Source organism: Octopus sinensis, linkage group LG5 (genome assembly GCF_006345805.1).
Source record: "Octopus sinensis linkage group LG5, ASM634580v1, whole genome shotgun sequence".
NCBI classification, from domain to species: domain Eukaryota; kingdom Metazoa; phylum Mollusca; class Cephalopoda; order Octopoda; family Octopodidae; genus Octopus; species Octopus sinensis.
Genome location: NC_043001.1, coordinates 133,801,314 through 133,824,072, shown reverse-complemented (window position 1 = coordinate 133,824,072; position 22,759 = coordinate 133,801,314). Strand labels below are relative to the sequence as shown.

Genomic DNA, 22,759 nt, shown 5'->3' with positions numbered 1-22,759 from the left:
AATATCCGTCAATTGTAAATAATGTACATAATTCCTCATCTCTGAAATACAGAACTGTATTCTCTCAACTTCAACAACAACTATGCTGACCATCTTTTACTCACAAAGATGAAACAACAATGCAAAATAACGAAGCAATACTCTCAATGTGATGATTTTAAATAGGTAGAGAGAAACTACTCATTGTGCTCCAACTATCGATTCCCTCCCCCACTACCATTAATTCACAGAAACGCTTATGTTAGTGATATTCGATCTTGGTAAAAGTCAACGAACGGCCTTTTTTAATGTTATTTGGTGGAGGTAAAGAATACGCACACCACCCGTTTTCGACATAACAAAAGCCCTAACCCCAAAACCTAATCTTAACCCTAAACACCGATGTGTATATTCTTTACTTTCATCAGTTATTTTAACCATATGAAATAATTCGGCAATCTTTCGTCTCTAGTAGACCTTTCCGTCGATTTCTGTAAAAATTTTTTTTTTTTTTACATATGGGCTTACGGGAACTTTTGAAGTAATGAGAGCGAAAGAGACTAAGAGAAAGCGATTGTATGACGAGGGAAGTTCTTTTGAAGTTACCGTGCATGGCAAGCATTGATGTACATGTGTGTGTGTGTGTGTGCGTGTGTGTTTGATGGGGTGTGGGAGACAGACAGTATGTTGTGTAAGTGAAGTGCTTCTGTTAGTGTGTGTGAAGAGACAGAGTAATGTGTGAAAGAAAGAGATAACTGAAATTTTTTACTCGGTGTATGTGTATATGTATGTATATTACTTCAAAAGTTCCCGCAAGTCCATATGTAAAAAAAAAATTTTTTACGGAAATCGACGGAAAGGTCTACTAGAGACGAAAGATTGCCTTAATAATTCTAATGACAATCGAATAAAATTATTGAAAAAAAGCTGATAGGAAAACTAAAAAAAAAAAAAAAAATCAGAAGATAACTCTGACATAATTTCATTGCAGTCATTTATCGGAATAGGAATATAAGTTCGTGTTACACCGGTCGATAGAGTTGTGAACACAACATATAGATTCTTTAGATTCTTCTTTTTTTCTGCTGATCAGAATCGACGAAGGTAAATTTTTTTTTTTTGCTATTATTTTTATCTATCTAATCTGTTTAGATTAAAAGTAATTGAAAATGTAATTCTATATCCATGTAGAAAACACAAAAATCCAGCGAGCCTTACTTGATTCTGGCGGTAATTAATTCCACGTGATGACATAAATAAGATTAAAGATGCAACTTGCAAACATGTATCAATCATTAACTTCTTGTTATCTCTCGTAAAAGATCCTTTAATTTATTGCAATCTAACATTATTACTTAGAAATGCTCTCTCATCTGATCCTTACAATTTATTTTCCTTTCTTTCTGTCTTGCATTTTCTGTTTTGTTTATCATCAATTCTCCCTGTTAATTATTTTTGTTGTCTAATTAATATTCTTACAGTGTAATTAAACTTTAGTAATTATCATAGCATTACCTAATTGGTAACGTTTAATAGTCACCGCATATAAATATATACCTTTGTCGTTCGACAAGGAGGATTCGGTTGTTCGATCAACCAAAGGACCTGCTCCTGAACTAACGGGTAAATGAATGGCTGTGTATTCCATTGGACACGTGTTTCCCTAACATAATTCTCAGGCCAATTCAGTACATCACTTATTTCTTTATTGCCCACAAGGGGCTAAACATAGAGGGGACACACAAGGACAGACAAACAGATTAAGTCGATTATATCGACCCCAGTGCGTAACTGATACTTATTTAATCGACCCCGAAAGGATGAAAGGCAAAGTCGACCTCGGCGGAATTTGAACTCAGAACGTAGCGGCAGACGAAATACTGCTAAGCATCTCTGCCCGCTCGTCACCTATTAATATGCTGGCATTTACATGCCAGCATATAAATATATACCTTTGTCGTTCGACAAGGAGGATTCAGTTGTTCGATCAACCAAAGGACATGCTCCTGAACTAACGGGTAAATGAATGGCTGTGCATTCCATTGGACACGTGTTTCTCTAACATAATTCTCAGGACAATTCAGTACATCGCTGTCAACGCTGTAACTTTTTGAGTAACCGGTACAATCTATAACGGTCTTTTATATAGCTTTCATGTATTAAAAAAAAAAAAAAGGAATTCTTTCGTTTGTATTTGCAAAAGTGTCACCAGAAAACAAAAAAAAAATTGCTCAAGATGCTACACGGTAGGATCATCATACCCGAGACCGCGTGGGTGCGAAGTAACTGTAAGATTGCCAAGCATACTCCTGTAGTTACCATGTTGATGCTTCCGTTTTGTACGGAAGATTTTTGTTTACATATGAATATATTCGCATAACTACAGAAGTGTTCACCCCGCCGCCTTTTGTGTTCAATGTAAAGTTTAAGACTCGTTAACAAAAACAAAAAAACAAAAAGAGCCTCCTAGGTGTAAAAAAATGTGTAGAAAACGAATATGAAAGAAAGAAAAAAAAAGGTTAATGTTTACATCTTGACCCGGAAATGAAAATCCAAAAAATATAGCGCCAATCTACAGATGTTTTACGGGAGAATCCGAGATTTTCCTCTATTAATCTGTGCGACCAAGCTGTGCCGAGGAAGTGATTTACGAAAAGCAACATTGGCGCATTCTTTCGATATAACTCGACAAAATCAAAACATTTCACTTCGAGTATTTCCGTGGAAGCAAAAGACAGTTCGATTCTGTTTTCTGCTTGGAAATTTGCGGATTTTACATACGCACGTGAAACAGCTAAGAACAAATATGCAAGGCATTTTTTCCTCAAGTTTAAAATGAGACATTGCTGGCATAATTTCGTTACATCTATATTTCACAACCCTCAGAAATACCCAAAGTGAAATGTTTTGATTTTGTCGAGTTATATCGAAGGAATGCCGCAACATTTTCCAAGGCGGAATATGGGTGTTTTCCAGAAAGGAATTCTTCAATAAAGATTCAGTACCATCCTACTGCAACGCCACATGTTCGTTTCCTCTCTCAAAATACATGGAAAATTACATGTCGGAAAATTGTGGGTAAACGGTAGGTAAAAAGGCGGCGAGCTGGCAGAATTGTAGGTTAATATAGGGCGTAACAAATATCAGAAAATCAAAAAAATGTGTGTAATAGGTGTAAAACAACTTCCTATGAACGAATATGAAAAAAAAAATTCGCGCACGCGAAAGGGGGTGGGGGAGAGGCCTCGGAAAATTCACATCGGGAAGTTCCGAAAGCGTCTGAGGGGCTGACCCGGGCACCAAAACAAAAAAAAAAAATAGTGTAATATGTGTAAAACAACTTGCTCTAAACGAATATGACAAAAAAAAATGCGCTCTCGCGAAAGAGGGGTGGGGGAGAGGCCTCGGAATATTTATATCGGGAATTTCCGAAAGCGTCTGAACCGGGCACAAAAACAAAAACAAAACAGCGTAATAGGTGTAAAACAACTTGCTCTAAACGACTATCATGAAAAAAATGCGCGCTCGCGAAAGGGGGTGGGGGAGGCTTCGGAAATTTCACATCTTCAGTCCACGGCCTTTAAACTAAGAAAAAATAGTGTATTGGTGTAAAACTACTTGTTCTAAACGAGTATCAAGAACACACACTCACACATGAATCATAAACTCCGTATTTCGCAAAATAAAAAAAATAAAGAGAAGAAATTTTGGAAAAAGTGAAGAAATGTTGGATCTCATTCCTTGGTTAAAGCTATTTTAAACATTAAATTTATGCTTTTCTTTGAAATAGTTCAGATATATGCAATTCTTCTCACTTATTAAGATGCATTTATCAGAAAAAAAGAGAGAGAAAAAATTATTATTTTGTGTCAATCCTTCCCAAATTATCCTTTATTAATTAGTTTTGGCGTGTATTTTTTTCCCAAATTTATTTTTTCACCTTTACAACACTGTTTAGTAAAGCAATTAATTATCTTTATAATTTGCATATTTGACTTATTAATCAAAATTCTCTAGATGTAATATATACTAAGTAATGCATCCTTCATTTATGTGTTCCGTTTTGTATTATGCATGCGTGACTGTTTGTATGTAAGTGTGTTTAACTGTGCACATGAATGTGAATATTAAAGAACATATTTATTTACTATGATTGTTATTTTCAGAACAAATAAATCTTTTGGCTGTTATGTTATTGGTGCTATTATTATTGCTAGTTAAAGGGTGGTGACTTGGCTGAATATTTTGAGTCTTGTAGTATGTAGTTGTGTTAGTCAATATTCTGAGTTCAAATCCAACTCATTTCTTTATCATCATTATCGATGGACCACTCAAAGAGGTATGTATACATTATCATTTTCGTAACATAATTTCTGTAGTATTTCAAGATGTTTCTGACACGTATTTTGATTCACATGGCGGAGATCCAACATTTCTTCACTTTTTCCAGAATTTCTTCTCTTTATTTTTTTTTTTTGCGAAATACGGAGTTTATGATTCATGTGTGAGTGTGTGTTCTTGATACTCGTTTAGAACAAGTAGTTTTACACCAATTACACTATTTTTTCTTAGTTTAAAGGCCGTGGACTGAAGATGTGAAATTTCCGAAGCCTCTCCCCCATCCCCCTTTTGCGAGCGCGCATTTTTTTCATGATAGTCGTTTAGAGCAAGTTGTTTTACACCTATTACGCTGTTTTTGTTTTTGTTTTTGTGCCCGGTTCAGACGCTTTCGGAAATTCCCGATATAAATATTCCGAGGCCTCTCCCCCACCCCTCTTTCGCGTGCGCGATGTGAAATTCTTTTTTTAGTGTGTGTGAAGAGAGAGAGGGAGCAATGGTGCTGGTGTGTGTGTGTGAAAGAGAGAGAGAGAGATTCTCTGTGTATGTATGAATGGCTTCAGTGACACACATATATAGATGTGTGTGTGTGTATGTATATGCATCAGCCTCGCCTGGCCTCCGTGCCGGTGGCACATGAAAAGCACCATCCGATCGTGGCCGTCTGCCAGCCTCGTCTGGCACCTGTGCCGGTGGGATGTAAAAAGTACCCACTACACTCATGGAGTGGTTGGCGTTAGGAAGGGCATCCAGCCATAGAAACACTGCCAGATCAGACTGGAGCCTGGTGCAGTCCCTGGCTTTCCAGACCCCAGTTGAACCGTCCAACCCATGCTAGCATGGAGAACGGACGCTAAACGATGATGATGATGATGATATACATGTATATATGAATGTGTGTATATATATATATATATATATATATATATATACACACACACACACACATATCGGTATAGATATATAAACATAGATGTGTACATATATATATATATATATTGATGTGTGTGTATGTATATATATATATATATATGTATTATATATATATTGATGTGTGTGTATGTATATAGGCTAAATTACATTTTAATTTTTTTTATATATGTGGGTTGGGGGAAGGGTATCTTTTCAACTCGGCGTAAAAGCGAGACAGAGAGCGATTGGATCGGGGAAGTTCTTTTGAAGTTGGCGTTCCGTCTGTGTGTGTGCTACAATTTTGTTCCTGCTGCTAAATTTAAACATACATGCAAACAACAAGCAAAAACAACAAAAAAACAAAACATACCATCTCTTTTTCGCTCTCTCTCTCTCTTTGTCTCTTTCCCTCTCCCTCTCTTACACGCACATGTATACGTACAAAAAAGGTATGCAATAGGTGTACGTAGGTATGTGTTTTTGTGTGTGTGTGTCACTGAAGCCATATATAACCAGTGGTTAGGGCAGCGGACTCGCAGTCATAGGATCGCGGTTTCGATTCCCAGACCGGGCGTTGTGAGTGTTTATTGAGCGAAAACACCTAAAGCTCCACAAGGCTCTGGCAGGGGATGGTGGTGATCCCTGCTGTACTCTTTCACCAGTCTTTCTATCACTCTTACTTCCTGTTTCTGTTGTACCTGTATTTCAAAGGGCCGGCCTTGTCACTCTCTGTGTCACGCTGAATATCCCCGAGAACTACGTTAAGGGTACACGTGTCTGTGGAGTGCTCAGCCACTTACACGTTAATTTCACGAGCAGGCTGTTCCGTTGATCGGATCAACCGGAACCCTCATCGTCGTAACCGACGGAGTGCTTCCACACTCCCACATAACCTTTCTCTTTTTCTCTGTCAGTCACTCACACATTCTCTCACTACAAAAAGTGAATAAAAAAAATTTCAGTTGTCTCTGTCTCTTACACATACACACACAGCAGCAACATTACTCTCTCTCTTCACACACACACTAACAAAAGCACTTCACTTACACACCACACATTTCCGTCTCGCACCCCACCCCCCATCAAACACACACACACACACACACACATTCTCTTTCTCTCTCTCTCACACACACATACACACGCATGTTCGCACACACGTACATCAAGTCTTCCGATTCACGCCAACTTCAACAGATCCCATTCCCCCTCCCACAACCCTATATGAAAAAAAAAATTTTTTTACGGAAATCGACGATCATCTTCACAAATGTAAATAAATACACGTGGTTTGTAACTAGCAGTCGTGTATTCTTGTAACGAAAGATCACCCCTCTAAATTTTTGTAATTCAAATATGTCTCTACCAAATCCACTCACAAGGCTTTGTCGGCCCGAGGCTATAGTAGAAGACACTTGCCCAAGGTGCCACGCAGTGGGACTGAACCCGGAACCATGTGGTTGGTAAACAAGCTACTTACCACACAGCCACTCCTGCGCCTAGTTAGTAGAGGAAATAGTACTGAATCTTTTGATACTCCATACGTGAAAGTCGACAACTTGATTTTGGAATGTATAAGGAACATATGCATGCCGAAAAACTCCAAAACTGATCAACGCACCCCTCCCTACTCAACAATAAAGGGTGTGTGAGCGCAACAATCTTTACAGCTCACAGAAAATGAACGACTAGAAGAAGTGAAACAGCATTGTTATACTTACCTGTTGTATACATCGGTCTTGTTTTTTCGCTTTAAAGGTACTTGATTCTCATAGAAGCAAACACAATATTGAATAATTCTCCGTAATACGTCTAATAAAAACTTTAGCATACGTCCAAAATGGGACTTCATCTATGTTTATCTACGTGCGTGTGTGTCAACCATTCTATTAGCAACAACCGTGGAGGCGCAATGGCCCAGTGGTTAGGGCAGCGGACTCACGGTCGTAGGATCGCGGTTTCGATTCCCAGACTGGGCGTTGTGAGTGTTTATTGAGCGAAAACACCTAAAGCTCCGGCAGGGATGGTGGTGATCCCTGCTGTACTCTTTCACCGCAACTTTCTCTCACTCTTACTACCTGTTTCTGTTGTACCTGTATTTCAAAGGGCCGGCCTTGTCACTCTCTGTGTCACGCTGAATATCCCCGAGAACTACGTTAAGGGTGCTCAGCCACTTACACGTTAATTTCATGAGCAGGCTGTTCTGTTGATTCGGATCAACCGGAACCCTCATCGTCGTAACCGACGGAGTGCTTCCATTGTATGTGTGTGTGTGTGAACCATCCCATCGGCAACAATCATCATCATCATCTTCACAAGAAGCGACTGTTGCTGTTCTTCTGAAATTGTATAGGTGTGTATGTGTGTGTGTGTGGGTTCTTTTGCAAGACAAATTAATTCTGGCGGTAAGGGCTGAACCCATTGTTTCGTTATTACAAAAATAAATTCGAAGGATTAACATTGCACAAGTTCATACATTATTTCCGTAAACTCTATTTGAAATCAAGAAGCTACCACAACCATCCCATCAGCATCAATCATCATCATCTTCTTCATAGTATTTGTACCCTTTAAAAAGATGCCAGCACCGCCTCGACTGGCTTCCGTGCCGGTAGCACGTAAAAAGCACCATCCAAATTGTGGCCGAAGCCAGTGCCGCCCCGACTGGCTTCCATGCCGGTGGCACGTAAAATGCACCAATCCGACCGTGGCCGTTGCCAGCCTCGCCTGGCACCTGTGCCGGTGGCACGTAAAAAGCACCCACTACACTCACGGAGTGGTTGGCATTAGGAAGGGCATCCAGCTGTAGAAACATTGCCAGATAAGACTGGAGCCTGGTGCAGCCTTCTGGCTTTCCAGTCCCCGGTCGAACCGTCCAACCCATGCTAGCATGGAGAACGGACGTTAAACGATGATGATGATAATGATGATGATGAAAAAGAAGCAGCTATTGCTATTTTTCTAAATTTATTTTACATTGTATACACCCAGATTGGAACTTTTACTGTTCTTTGCACCAGAGAACATTATAGATTATCTGAAGACAAAACATATTGCCAATGAAAAAACGTGTACTTGCACACATTCGATGAATTTTCAAAATTCTAGTTGTTCTATTGACGGGTTTGACAATAGAAAATGCATTAAATGTAAAAAAAAAAAAAAGGAAAGGTACATTTACAGAAAACTCTAAGCTGCCATTATATGTAATTTTTCATTTAGTATTTTATTTTATTTTCGAATTGCTTGTGAAGATATCTGCAAGTATGAATTGCATTGATATAAAAACTGCCGTTCAGTGGTACCAGTTCTGTAGAGATGTTTGTTTGGCAAAACTGCTGCAAGACAAAACTCCCATTGGCTTGTTGATGAAAGCTTGTTCTTCAATAGCAAGAACAATGAAGGAAGAATATATTGCAAAACTTGGGTTGTCGGATGTTATGACACCACAACCAGAAAAGGATTTCTTTAACGTGTACCCGATAGGAGTACAGAGATGTTGGGGAATGTTATCAGATAAAATGTTTTTCCAGGAACTACTGTTATAACTGACTATTTGGCAAGCTATTGTAATCACCACATACTTGGTTACATTCACCATACGGTAGATCATTCTCAAAATTTTATAGATCGGTCACCGGGGTATGTACAAATTGGCAGAGGTAAAGATCATGGAACGTACCCCCTTTGGGACATTTTTCGGTCTTATTTTTACATGAACACACTATATCGAGGGATGGGGTTCCAAATCTGCAAAAAAACCTGCATTTCAAATTTATAATGTACAGTCCCCCCCCCCCCCAATAGTGGCTGTGTGATAAGTAGCTTGCTTACCAACCACATGGTTCCGGGTTCAGTCCCCTGCGTGGCACCTTGGGCAAGTGTCTTCTATAGCCTCGGGCCTTGTGAGTGGATTTGGTAGACGGAAACTGAAAGAAGCCCGTCATATATATATATATATATATATATATATATATATATGTGTCTGTGTTTGTCCCCCCAACATCGTTTGACAACCGATGCTGGTGTGTTTACATTCCTGTAACTTAGCGATTCGGCAAAAGAGACCGATAGAATAAGTACTAGGCTTACAAAGAATAAGTCATGGGGTCGATTTGCTTGACTAAAAGTGGTGCTCCAGCATGGCCACAGTCAAATGACTGAGACAAGTGAAAGAGTAAATGACAAAACACACCTTTACTCACTCTCTCCCCCTTTCTCTCCACAAGAAATCGAAGAGTATTTGTTACCCGCTTAAAATTTCGGCTGAAAAGTTACTAAAGGACAAAACTGTTTTGCAGCTTAGGTCTTATATATCCAGTCATTTTAGTAGGTATATAAAAGATATTGTTTTAATGCACTTTGACTTGTTTCACACAAACACTAACATAGTTATTTTTTGTCCAGACATCGTTACCTCTTTGTTTATTATTGTTTCCAAAGTTCTTTGATTTTTCAATCTAATGTAATCCACACTCTATAAAATGTATTTCTGCAAAATGTCATCTTAAAATATGTGTAAAGAAAGGGGGCTGATGCAGTTTTGCACCTCACCTTCAAAAGTGCATTTTTTGAAAAAGATAGCCAAATTTCAATTAACAGTTCAACAGCACTTTTCTCACGGTAAAACAATAGTTTTTCTGTGACAGCAGTTAAATTTGCCAGATTCCTTAGCTAAGCAAAATAATGTTTTCGCCACTTGACCCTTCTAACCTCTTCTATTTCATCAATGGCTAGGGTATCTATAGAAAGTTGAATGTGATTTCGGAATATAATGAGGAAAAATTTGGATCTTGGGAATTTTCCGAAAGTCCTTTCCTCACCTCAAGATTTTCCCATAAATTGCTTTATAGTCATACAATCACTCACACACAGATATACTATTATATCTCTGGGTACTCCTATGCACACACACACATGCATATATATATATATATGTACATATATACAGATGCACCCTCCTCACACACACACACACACACACACATACCGATCAACAAATGCATTAACATTCATATATATCAGGCTGGCAACTAAGTTCCTGCCGTTTTTTAAAAGGTTTAATAAAAAATAACAACTAATTAATCAATAATGTATTCACCCTTGTCGTTAACAACTTCTTCTCAGCGTTCAACAATATTTTCAATACCTCGTTGGTAGAGATCACCTGATTTCGACTCAAAGAATTGATCCAACCAAGCTCTCAATTCTGCATCAGTATTGAACGAAACTCCACGCATAGCATTTGAAAGAGATCGAAAGAGGTGGAAATCCGTTGGTGCCAAATCAAGAGAGTATAGTGAGTGTGGCAGCACTTCCCAGCCATGCGTTTGAATGGCTTCCTTGGTCATATTGGCCGATATGAGGGCAGGCGTTGTCATGCAGCAGAAAAAATCCATGCTTCCGATTAGGTCTTTTCTCTTGAATAGCCGTGTTGAGTCGTTCCATCTGTTGAATATAGAGTTCCATGTTGACCATTTGGTTCCGTTCAGGCAATTCGTAATGGATAATCCCTTCCCAGTCCCACCATACGCACATCATTTTATGCGGATGACGATCTTGTTTCACATGCAGTGTCCCTTGTTTATCAGGGCTAAGCCATTCCTTACGCTGCTTCATATTAATGTACAGGCACCATTTTTCATCACCAGTAACGATTTGGTAAAGAAATCTTTGCTTCTGTCCATGAGTTGAGTGGTGACGAGCAAGCAAACCAGCGGAGATTGTGGCTCATTGATTTTTGTTCTTGTCACTTAAAGCATGCGGAACCCATGCTCCATACTTCTGAACCTGACTAAAAGAAGTAAAAAGATTATTTAAATATATAAATACTTTGCAATCTAACCAATTTAGTTCTTAATTCCATCTTTACCACTAAATCTAATTTAACAGTTGGTTCCTAAAGAGAATATTTACATGATATATTTCTTGTGTTTTTCTATTAGAGTATTGTAATTGAAGATTTTCATGATGGAGTCTATGGAAGATATGATGCGAAAACTAAACTTTTGTGAAAAGACTGCTATATCTTTAAAACCTGTGGAAGAAGAATACATTCTTCATATGGATATTCAACAAAGGTAAGTTGGTGTTTCCAAGTTTAATTTGAATAGGTACGAAACATGTTTGGTTTGGTATATGTGTCGAGGCATAAACATAGTGATTCTAGGACTTCACTTGAGCTGTGATGGGTATGTCTTCATCATAATGAATCATTAATCATTTCAGTTCTTTGTCATAGGCGCAGGAGTGGCTGTGTGGTAAGTAGCTTGCTAACCAGCCACATGTTTCCGGGTTCAGTCCCACTGCGCGGGATCTTGGGCAAGTGTCTTCTGCTATAGCCCCGGGCCGACCAATGCCTTGTGAGTGGATTTGGTAGACGGAAACTGAAAGAAGCCTGTCGTATATATGTATATATATGTATATGTATGTGTGTGTGTTTGGGTGTCTGTGTTTGTCCCCCTAGCATTGCTTGACAACCGATGCTGGTGTGCTTACGTCCGTGTAACTTAGCGGTTCGGCAAAAAGAGACCGATAGAATAAGTACTAGGCTTACAATGAATAAGTCCCAGGGTCGATTTGCTCGACTAAAGGCGGTGCTCTAGCATGGCCGCAGTCAAATGACTGAAACAAGTAAAAGAGAGTAAAAGAGTATCTCCTCTGTGAGGCTCAACATCTTGAGTTCAGCCTTAGCCGCTTTGTCCCATACCTTCCTGGGTCTCCCTTTTACACATATTCCATATGCATCACATGAGCTAACCAGTGCAGTCTTCTCTCTTGCATGCTACATCTAATTCCTCTTATGCCAAATATTTCCCTCAACTCATTTGCACTTTGTCATATGACATTGTAGGAGTAGGTGTGAGGAGCTAGACCTAACCAGTTTCGACATAAACCAGGCAGAATATTTTGGCTGGATTTGGCTGGTTTAACCCTTTAGTGTTCGCATTATTCTGCCAAAATTAATCCTTTTTTATTCACATTGTTTTGAACTAATCATGCATTATCTTGTAGCTATGAGATTTTGATGGAGGTAGCTGTTAATTTTTAAAACGATATTGTAGGGTTAGTGTGAGAGACCAGATCTGGCCAGTTTGAACATAAAACAGGCAGAATACTTTTGGCTGGATATGGCCAGTTTAAATGCTAAAGGGTTAAACTAAAAACTTTTTTTCCAGAATATGTGCTGCTGAAATTGTAGAGTGTCTAATATGCATATACTTCATTTACGCCAAAGAATACAGTGTGTGAGTATTATCATGGACTCACTCTCTCCCAATGTCAGACAGTGTATGAGTGGTTCTGCAATTCGTTGCTGAACAGCCACACAGATGATTTCTTTATAGTGATTTGTTTATAGCAATAAACTGTTCATGTTCGCATAAGTTCACTCCCTCCATCAAATCAACATTACTTGTACAGGTGCATGAAGTATACTATATCATATCATCATCATCATCATCGTTTAATGTCCGTTCTCCATGCTAGCATGGGTTGGACGGTTCGACCGGGGATCTGGGAAGCCAGAAGGCTGCACCAGGCCAGTCAGATCTGGCAATGTTTCTACAGCTGGATGCCCTTCCTAACGCCAACCACTCCGTGAGTGTAGTGGGTGCTTTTTACGTGCCACCCGCACAGGTGCCAGGCGAGGCTGGCATCGGCCACGGTCGGATTGGTGCATTTTACGTGCCACCTGCACGGAAGCCAGTCGAGGCGGCACTGGCTTCGGCCACGATTCGGATGGTGCTTTTTACGTATATCATATATACATATGTATATCATATATACATATAAATACACAGACATATGTAAGTGTGTGTGTGTGGATGAATGGATAGATGGAAGGGTATATATATTTATAAAGGATAGTTACAGTATATGATATATCAGATGACAAAATTATCGCAGAGCAACAGGAAATGAAGTATTTTGCTCAAGAACACAATGCAATACCCGGTCTGGGAATTGAAACCATGATCCCACATTTGTGAGTGCAACACCCTAACCTCTAAGCCATGTGCTTTCACTATATATATATATATATATATTGGCCACAATAATGACGTCAGTCATTCGTCTTAAGATAGTTTACTTAAAAGCAGTGTCACATTTTACGTTATATAATTGTGTTAACTGTTTACAGATTTTTTTATGATTTCAAATTTGAAAAGATAGATATTGGTTAAAATGAAATTTTATCTGATAATTTTAAATACTATGAAATAATATTTTTTATATTTTTTAGCGCTGACACTCCTGATTCTGCAACTGACGACCGACTGCTGGCATGTAGTAGTAGCAGTTATAACATTCGCTTACATGCCAGACACAATATGGCTACACTGCAACAAATTGATGGTGATAAAGACAAATTTTTTATTTATTTATTTTTATTAATTTGTCTTATTTATGTGTTTGTTTTATAACATATTTTGTGAACAGCAGTGTTCTTCATTACAAGTTTCTAACTGGCTAATCATATGTTTACTATTTACAATAGTGAAAATAGTAAGGAAGCATCTATGCCACTTGGGTGGAACAAATACCATAAAGTATTTATTCCAAAGTACCTCTATATTCGTTATTTACATTCGATGGATATTTGTCCTCATCTTGTTTGTTGTTAACACAATGTTTCGGCTGATATATCCTCCAGCCTTCTTCAAGTGTCTTGGAGAAATTTCGAACCCAGGTTCTCGTTCCTAAGGTATTTTTCGTCGTTGTCGCCACCGCCACTGCTGCTGCTGTTGTTGTTCAGGTCACTGCTTGGAATCGAACTCGGAATCTTGAGGTTAGTAGCATGTGCTCTTAGCCCCAAGATTCCGAGTTCGATTCCAAGTAGTGACCTGAACAATAACATATTTTGTGAATAGTAGTGTTCTTCATCACAAGTTTCTAACTGGCTAATCATATGTTTACTATTTACAATAGTGAAAATAGTAAGGAAGCATCTATGCCACTTGGGTGGAACAAATACCATAAAGTATTTATTCCAAAGTACCTCTATATTCGTTATTTACATTCGATGGATATTTGTCCTCATCTTGTTTGTTGTTAACACAACGTTTCGGCTGATATATCCTTCAGCCTTCTTCAGGTGTTTGGGAGAAATTTCGAACCTGGGTCCTCGTTCCTAAGGTATTTTTCGATGTTATTATTATTATTATTGTTCAGGTCACTGCTTGGAATCGAACTTGGAATCTTGGGGTTAGCAGCATGTGCTCTTAACCCCAAGATTCTGAGTTCGATTCCAAGTAGTGACCTGAACAATAACAATAACAATAATAATAATAACAACAGCAACAGCAGCAGCAGCTGCCGCCGGAGGAGGAGGAATGAGAACCCAGGTTCGAAATTTCCGCAAAACACCTGAAGAAAGCTGGAAGGTATATCAGCCGAAACATTGTGTTAACAACAAAAAAGAGGACAAATATCTGTTGAATGTAAATAATGTACATAATTCCTCATCTCCAAGGGTTAGAGACCAGGCCTGACCAACTCGAATTACACTGTGGGCCACTTTAATTGCAAAGTCTTTTGAGGGCCACTTGTATACGGACAGATTTGAAAGCATTTTGCTTTCTCATGCTATTATTACAATAATGAATGAATGATCTTTGATTCAACATGAAATACTACCGTTGCAAAAAATAGTAGTATCTTTCTTTTTTACATTTTATTACAATCTTTAATTTTCAATAAAAAATTTTTAAGTATTTGTTTAAATAAACCCATTTCAAGAAAGTATCATCTGGGCCACAAGCTAAAAGTCTGCAGGCCGCATGTGGCCTGCAGGCCTCAGGTTGACCAGCACTGGGTTAGACGAATATGGTACTGAGGCATTGTTTTACAGCTGAATACCTTTTCTGACACTAACTCTTAGTGATTTTTCAAGAGGTCTCTTATTCCACATTGCTTCAAAAGTCTGATGCAAATGGACAAGTTATAGGCAGAAGAACATATGGAAGCACTCCGTCGGTTACAACGACGAGGGTCCCGGTTGATCCGATCAACGGAACAGCCTGCTCGTGAAATTAACGTGTAAGTGGCTGAGCACTCCACAGACACGTGTACCCTTAACGTAGTTCTCGGGGATATTCAGCGTGACACAGAGAGTGACAAGGCCGGCCCTTTGAAATACAGGTACAACAGAAACAGGAAGTAAGAGTGAGAGAAAGTTGTAGTGAAAGAGTACAGCAGGGATCACCACCATCCCCTGCCGGAGCCTCGTGGAGCTTTTTAGGTGTTTTCGCTCAATAAACACTCACAACGCCCGGTCTGGGAATCGAAACCGCGATCCTATGACCGCGAGTCCGCTGCCCTAACCACTGGGCCATTGCGCCTCCACTGGCAGAAGAACTAACAATAGCTATATTTGAATAAATAAGCTCTCACATAAACACATACGCATGTGCACATACATACATATGTATCACACACACACATTTCCTTCTACCAAATCCACTCTCAAGGCTTTGGTTGGCCTATGGCTATAGCTGGAGATGCCACTTGTCCAAGGTGTTGCAGAAGGGGACAGAATCTGAAACAATGTGATTAGGAAGCAAACTTGTCAACCACACAGCCATGCCTGTGCAGGTGTGGCTGTATAGTAAAAAAATTTGCTTTCTAACCACTTTGTTTCTGGTTCAGTGGCACTTAGGGCAAGTGTCTTTTTCTATAGTGCCAGCTGACCAAAGCCTTGTGAGTGTATTTGGTAGACAGAAACTGAAAGAAGCGTATGTGTGTGTGTGTGTGTGTTTGTCCCCCACCACCATGTGACAACTGGTGCTGCATTGTTTATGCCCCTGTAACTTAGCAGTTCTACAAAAGAGAACAGTAGAAGAGGTGCCAGGGCTTAAAAGATAAAGTACTGGGGTTGAATTCATTCAACTAAAATCCTTCAAGGCAATGCCTCAGCATGTTCGCTGTCCAGTAGAATGACTGAAAAATGTAAAAGGTAAAATACAGAAGAAACATATACATACGCATACACAGTGGATTTCTCTTAGCTCCTCTCTACTAAATTTCTCTCACAAGGAATTGGTCAACTGGAGATATGATAGAAGACACTTACCCAAGGGAATGTTCAGCATGATTGATCACAAAACCATGTGGTTACAGTGTAAACTTCTTAATCCCACAAAAATGTCAATATCCTGTTGGGTGTAATAAGCATGATTAATCAATTAATGTACAAAAACCACCAGAAAATTATGCAATAAGAATTATTTATTGCTTGTAATTATCTATTATCTATAAGTAACTACCTGTATATAATTATCTTCTTCTAACTGTCTATATGTAATTATGTGTTATCTAAATTAATCCAGATGTATTAATGAATTGAATACGTATGTTGAATGACAATCAAAATACAAACTATGACATTTATTGTATTTAGTGTCTCAATTTTGTGATTTTCACTGTATTTTAGCACACAAGAATGTTATATCAGGAATAAAATTTGCCCACAATGACACACATCTATTATTTTCTTCATCTTGGGATGGTTCGATCAGGTAAACTCAACATTTGCTTTTATAATTAAAGAAATTGACATTTAGGTATGTCATTAGTAAATAGATTTGTAGACAGTAAGTTTTTCTTGTAGGTTTCCAAATCTTTGTAAATAGTTTTATTTTGTCTATATTATCCGTGCCGGTGACACGTAAAAAGCACCATCCGTTCGTGGCCATTGCCAGCCTCGCCTGGCCCCCATGCTGGTGGCACGTAAAAAGTACTATCTGTTCGTGGCCGTTGCCAGCCTCGCCTGGCCCCCGTGCCGGTGGCATGTAAAAGCACCATCTGTTCGTGGCCGTTTGCCAGCTCCGTCTGGCACCTGTGCGGGTGGCACGTAAAAAGCACCCACTACACTCGCGTGGAAAACGGACGCTAAATGATGATGATGATATTCTCATTATATTTTTGTTTTCTCTCTCTCTCTCTGTCCTACTCCTCAGATAGTTGTTTTATATAAGTTAGCCAGGAGATGAGGGACTGTGTCCATCACCTTCCCAGATTGGTAAGAACAACAACAACATCATATGGCTGATGTCTGATCTCAGTGTTTGCTGGAAAAAATGTGGAAAGACAAGGAACTTGTACAAGTACACCAAGTTGCTTTAGTGCAAAGCTTTTGAATAGTATGAATCAGCTTTTGCTCTGCATTAAATTTCCTTATGGTGGTCCACAAAACATCATGGCAGATTCTATCTAACATCCTCCTGAAGTCTATGAAAACATATGGATCAGTGCTTTTCAAACTTTTTGCTGAAGCGGAACCCCAAGGAAACATTCCACTGGCTTGAGGAACCCCTGTGCAATAATTTAATTGTTTTATGCACACATATCTGCACAGGAGAATTAAAAATTATTGTCGATTTTAGCATTTTTGTAACTTCTTGCGGAACCCATGGACTGTACTGGCAGAACCCCAAGGTTCCGCTGAACCCTGGTTGAAAACCACTGATATGGATTCTCTTTGTTGTCAAAAGTATTTCTTGCAGGTGGTGTGGAGGTTCAAAACCCCTCAGTATTGCTTTTATTTTTATGTGAGCCAACTTGCTTCTTGACTGTAATATCTTCTGTCTAAGATCTCAGTATTTTCAATATGATACTGAGCATTACGTTGCTTGCACGATTGATCTTGCTGACGGTTCAGTTATTCTGGCATAAATGGAAATTGCCTTTTATGGGAAGCACTATGATTATAGACTGAATCCAGAGTGTCAGCCATTCACCAGTCTGCCAAGTTCACATCCTGGCAGTAGACTTTGTTTCTTTTTGTCTCCCTCAAGTTGGTGATTATAATATATGATAACATTTGCTTTTATGTTTAATAACATTTACTATAATGTATAGCAATATTTACATTAACAGTGTTAGAATCTAATACATAAATGTAAATCTAGTATTTAATATCAAGCACTAATGACCAATTTTTTTCCAGGTGTTGGGACATACGGACAGATTTCAAAAAACCTGCTCAAGAATTCGCTGGTAATTTATAACTTTATTATTTATCATTGACTGAGGCTGATGGAGATATTGAAGATAGTGGGACGACAAACTTACTCTTCTTCAACAAGTATACTTCTTGTACATTTACTTAGTGTTCTCTCAATGCCATGCTTAGCAAGTACTGTAGGCACTATAATTCACTGATGAAGTCTTTTAACCCTTTAGTGTTTAAACCAGCCATATCAGGCCAAAATTGCCTTCCTTTTTTATGCTCAAACCAGCTAGCTCTGACCTCTCACACCTACCCTACAAAGTCATTCTAAAAATAAACAGGGACATCATCAAAATCTCAGAGTTACAAGATGCTGTACAATTAATTTAAAACAATGTAATTAAACAGGCTTTACATTTGACAGAGTAATCTGAATACTAAAGGGTTAAGCTCAAACAGGTTCAAAGTTAACTCCCATGCTTTTCAAAAGACTTAGAATGATATGAGACCACAACTTAGTATTGTTGGTTTCTCATTGCATCTTTCTAGTTAGCTATTTGATATTTCAAACATTATATTTGTTCACATCTTCCTATTGTTATGTTATACTTGTTATCCTATTATTCTCAATTCTCTTTCAGCTGGGGTTGTCTTAATTTTTCTTTTATCTCATTAGGGTTGATAAAATAAATACCAGTATCCAGTAATCAATTATATGTATCTACAGTTGGTAGTACTAAGGTGGCGAGCTGGCAGAATTGTTAGTGCGCCGGGCGAAATGCTTAGCAGTATTTCTTCTGCTGCTACGTTCTGAGTTCAAATTCCACCGAGGTCGACTTTGCTTTCATCCTTTTGGATCGATTAAATAAGTACCTGTTACGCACTGGGGTCGATGTAATCGACTTAATACCTATGTCTGTCCTTGTTTGTCCCCTCTATGTTTAGCCCCTTGTGGGTAATAAAGAAATAGGTATTTCGTCTGCAGCTATGTTCGGAGTTCAAATTCCACTGAGGTCGACTTTGCTTTCATCCTTTCGGGTCGATTAAATAAGTACCAGTTATGCACTGGGGTTTATGTAATTGACTTAATCCCTTTGTTTGTCCTTGTTTGTCCCCTCTATGTTTAGCCCCTTGTGGGCAATGAAGAAATAAGTACTAAGAGTATTAACTTAATTACTAATCAATGTATGACATCACTAAACTGAGGCTCAGTGTAGAAACTTTGATGGTGCTATTATTTATTCTCTCATTCAATTTGAATTTCATTTCAATGTTCAGGAATTGATAGCCTAATTACTTGTCTTATGACAGTTTGATTTTTAGATTAACTGTTTCTATAACAGATGCCAGCACCGCCTTGACTGGCTTCTGTGCCGGTGGCACATAAAAAGCACCAACCGATCGTGGCCGATGCCAGACCCCTCTGGCACCTGTGCAGGTGGCACGTAAAAGTCACCCACTACACTCGTGGAGTGGTTGGCGTTAGGAAGGGCATCCAGCTGTAGAAACACTGCCAGATCAGACTGGAGCCTGGAGCAGCCCCTGGCTCCCCAGACCCCGGTCGAACCGTCCAACCCGTGCTATCGCGGAAAATGGACGTTAAACGATGATGATGATGATGATTGAATTCTTGATTAACTGTTTATATATCAGTTTGAATTGTAGAATCTCTGTATAATTGAATTGTAGAGTAACTGTATAATTGTAGATTAACAATGTGAACTCTAGATTAACCGTTTGAATTGCAGAATGACTAATTTACATCTTGAACTGTGGATTAACTGTTTATCTAACAGTTTGAACTGTGGGTTAACAGTTTAATAAACAATGTGAACTGTTCGCTAGTATGTGAATTATCTGATCAAATATGTACTATCTTTCAATTTTATTCATTTTATTCATATCTTAGAATAATATTATAGCTATTTATTCTTTTATTAAACTAATTACATTATGATAGAATTGTCGTAGTCGTTCACTGAGATACAATGTATCTGAGATCAAGTGCAGTTTTTTTCAAAGACTTTAATATCTCCATCAGTTAACATGAATATATGTGTTTTTAATGGTTACAATGTCTCTGTAATAACGTTGTAATTTTATTGCTGTTGTTACCATAATTACTTGTGCCATAGGCTTTTGGAATTTTAATTTGATACAAATTTAATTTTCAGGTTGTGATAAATGTCTTTTATGTTTGGATATCAATAGCTCTGATTCCAAGATAGCAGCTGGAACAGAATCAGTTGAGAAAGAAGTTGAGTTAAAAATTTGGTAAGCTATCTTCATGGATATGATCTTTCTTGTGAATTTATCAAATAATAATTAAAGAAATGTAAGGACAAATTAAAAATTAAGCAAGTTGAGAATAATGGTTTTCATCTAAATTTTTTTAAAAACTTAAGTGCTTCCAGTTAGTTTATAAATTCAGTACTATTTAGTTTTTTTTTTTCTCAGTTACATGGCTTTTAGTTAGAATCCTGTTCACACTGTTAATAGATTGGAGGCGCAATGGCCCAGTGGTTAGGGTAGTGGACTCGCGGTCGTAGGATTGCGGTTTCGATTCCCAGACCGGGCGTTGTGAGTGTTTATTGAGCGAAAACACCTAAAAGTTCCACGAGGCTCCGGCAGGGGACGGTGGTGATCCCTGCTGTACTCTTTTACCACAACTTTCTCTCACTCTTACTTCCTGTTTCTGTTGTACCTGTATTTCAAAGGGCCGGCCTTGTCACTCTCTGTGTCACGCTGAATATCCCCGAGAACTACGTTAAGGGCACACATGTCTGTGGAGTGCTCAGCCACTTACACGTTAATTTCACGAGCAGGCTGTTCCGGTTGATCGGATCAACCGGAACACTCGTCGTCGTAACCGACGGAGTGCTTCCTCCTCCTCCTCCTCAGATTTTACAGTTAGAATCCTGTTCACCAGCAGCAGCTTTCTAACAGGCATTAAAATATAAATTAAATTCTAGTTTTCTTCATTGTCTAAACAATCTATTCTCTACTCCAAGCGGAATGGTTAACAAAAAGCACATCCTTAAGTGAGCGACTGAAAAAACTTTCTGCCTATACTATCTGAAAAATATGGATGTTATTGTGTAATATTTTTATGTTTCCATTTCCTTGGTTTGTTTGAGGTACCAGGCTGAGCATGTGTAGTACATTATCTATCTTTTACTTGTCTCAGTCATTGGACTGCAGCCATGCTGGGGTCCTGCATTAAAGGTTTTTAGTTGAACAAAATAAACCCACTACGTACTTTTTAAAAATCTGGTACTTATTCTATGAATCTCTTATGCTGAACCACTCATTTCAGGGATGTAAACAAACCCACACCAATTGTCAAGTGGTGGGGGTGGGGGGGAATAAACAGACACAAAGACACATACTTATGATGGGCTTCTACATGGTTTCTGTCTAGCAAATTCACATGCAAGGCATTAGTCAGCATGGTACTATAGTAAAGACACTTGTCCAAGGTGCTGTGCAGTGGGACTGATCCTGAAACCATGCAGTTTCAAAGTGAGTGTCTTAATCACAGAGCTGTGCCTGCATCCACATTTCATCACATCTGCTTCTGAAATGCACAAATCTTCAGTAAAGTTGAGAAAGTTTTTAAGGGGATTTAGAAGTTTTTTGACAGTGTACCTTCAACTGCTCCACAATTCAATGTAAACATTTTGTATATTTTCCAGGGATAGAAGGCAAAATGTATTACTCACAGATTTCACAGATTCCCACATGGACGACATAACACAGGTTTGTAATGATCAATTTTTCTCATCTATTAACGTTATCTTTACATTTCTTTACTTGTTACTTGAAGACTTTATTTTACTTTATATCAGGTACTTTGTGAACAAAGCACTGTTGGTTATATTTTACCAACAGGTCAATCACTGGTTGTTTCTAAGGGTTTATTTAACACCTAACCACTAGTTATTTTTTAATGGTTTATTTAACAGCTAATCATAGGAATTTTTTTTCCATTTTGAACCACTCTATTACTGTTACTCTGCTTTGTATTTGATAATGTGGGTAAGATTTTTTTTTTAAGAAACAAGTGAAAATGTTCTTATTTAATGAACTTCTGTTATATTGGGTCATCTCGTAAATAATGCAGTTTTTTAATACTTCTTTTATTTTTCAAAATTAAGATAAACAAAGTTCTTTTTTTAATCTAAAGATCCCCATTTGTTATCGTTTGGTTTGAGTTTAAAAGTTCAAAGTGGACTAAACTTTTTGTATCCCACCTAACAGATAACAACACCATACGTGGGTGAAGGCCTTTAGCCTGGGGTGCCAGTGTTTCTCTTTTCCCTACACACTGTCTTTGGTTCTTGGCACTTTTATTGAGAACCCATTTCTCGTCACCAGTCACTATTCAGTCCAAAAAAGGTTCATTCATAGATGTGACAGCAAAGAAGACTGCACATTCACTCTCTGTATGCGATTAAACTCAGAAAGTTTGTGAGGAACCCATTGACCCAATTTGCTGACTTTTCTAGTGGCATGCAGGTGTTGATGAATGGTTGAATGACCAAATCCAAGCTTCTCTGCTAGTTCCTCAATAGTTAC

General features: G+C 38.5%; 1 protein-coding gene across 1 annotated transcript in view; it reads left to right on the top strand.

Annotated features, from left to right (window-relative positions):
- Positions 1 to 960: 960 nt before the first annotated feature.
- LOC115211959 (WD repeat-containing protein 89) overlaps positions 961 to 22,759 on the top strand; it is a 35,878-nt gene continuing 14,079 nt past the window's right edge. Inside the window, exons 1-7 of the mRNA XM_029780726.2 lie at positions 961 to 1,083; positions 11,175 to 11,309; positions 13,475 to 13,587; positions 16,664 to 16,748; positions 18,179 to 18,228; positions 20,356 to 20,455; positions 21,877 to 21,940. Coding sequence (XP_029636586.1) covers positions 11,197 to 11,309; positions 13,475 to 13,587; positions 16,664 to 16,748; positions 18,179 to 18,228; positions 20,356 to 20,455; positions 21,877 to 21,940 — 525 coding nt within the window. The 5' untranslated portion in view covers positions 961 to 1,083; positions 11,175 to 11,196. The remainder of the gene's footprint in view (positions 1,084 to 11,174; positions 11,310 to 13,474; positions 13,588 to 16,663; positions 16,749 to 18,178; positions 18,229 to 20,355; positions 20,456 to 21,876; positions 21,941 to 22,759) is intronic.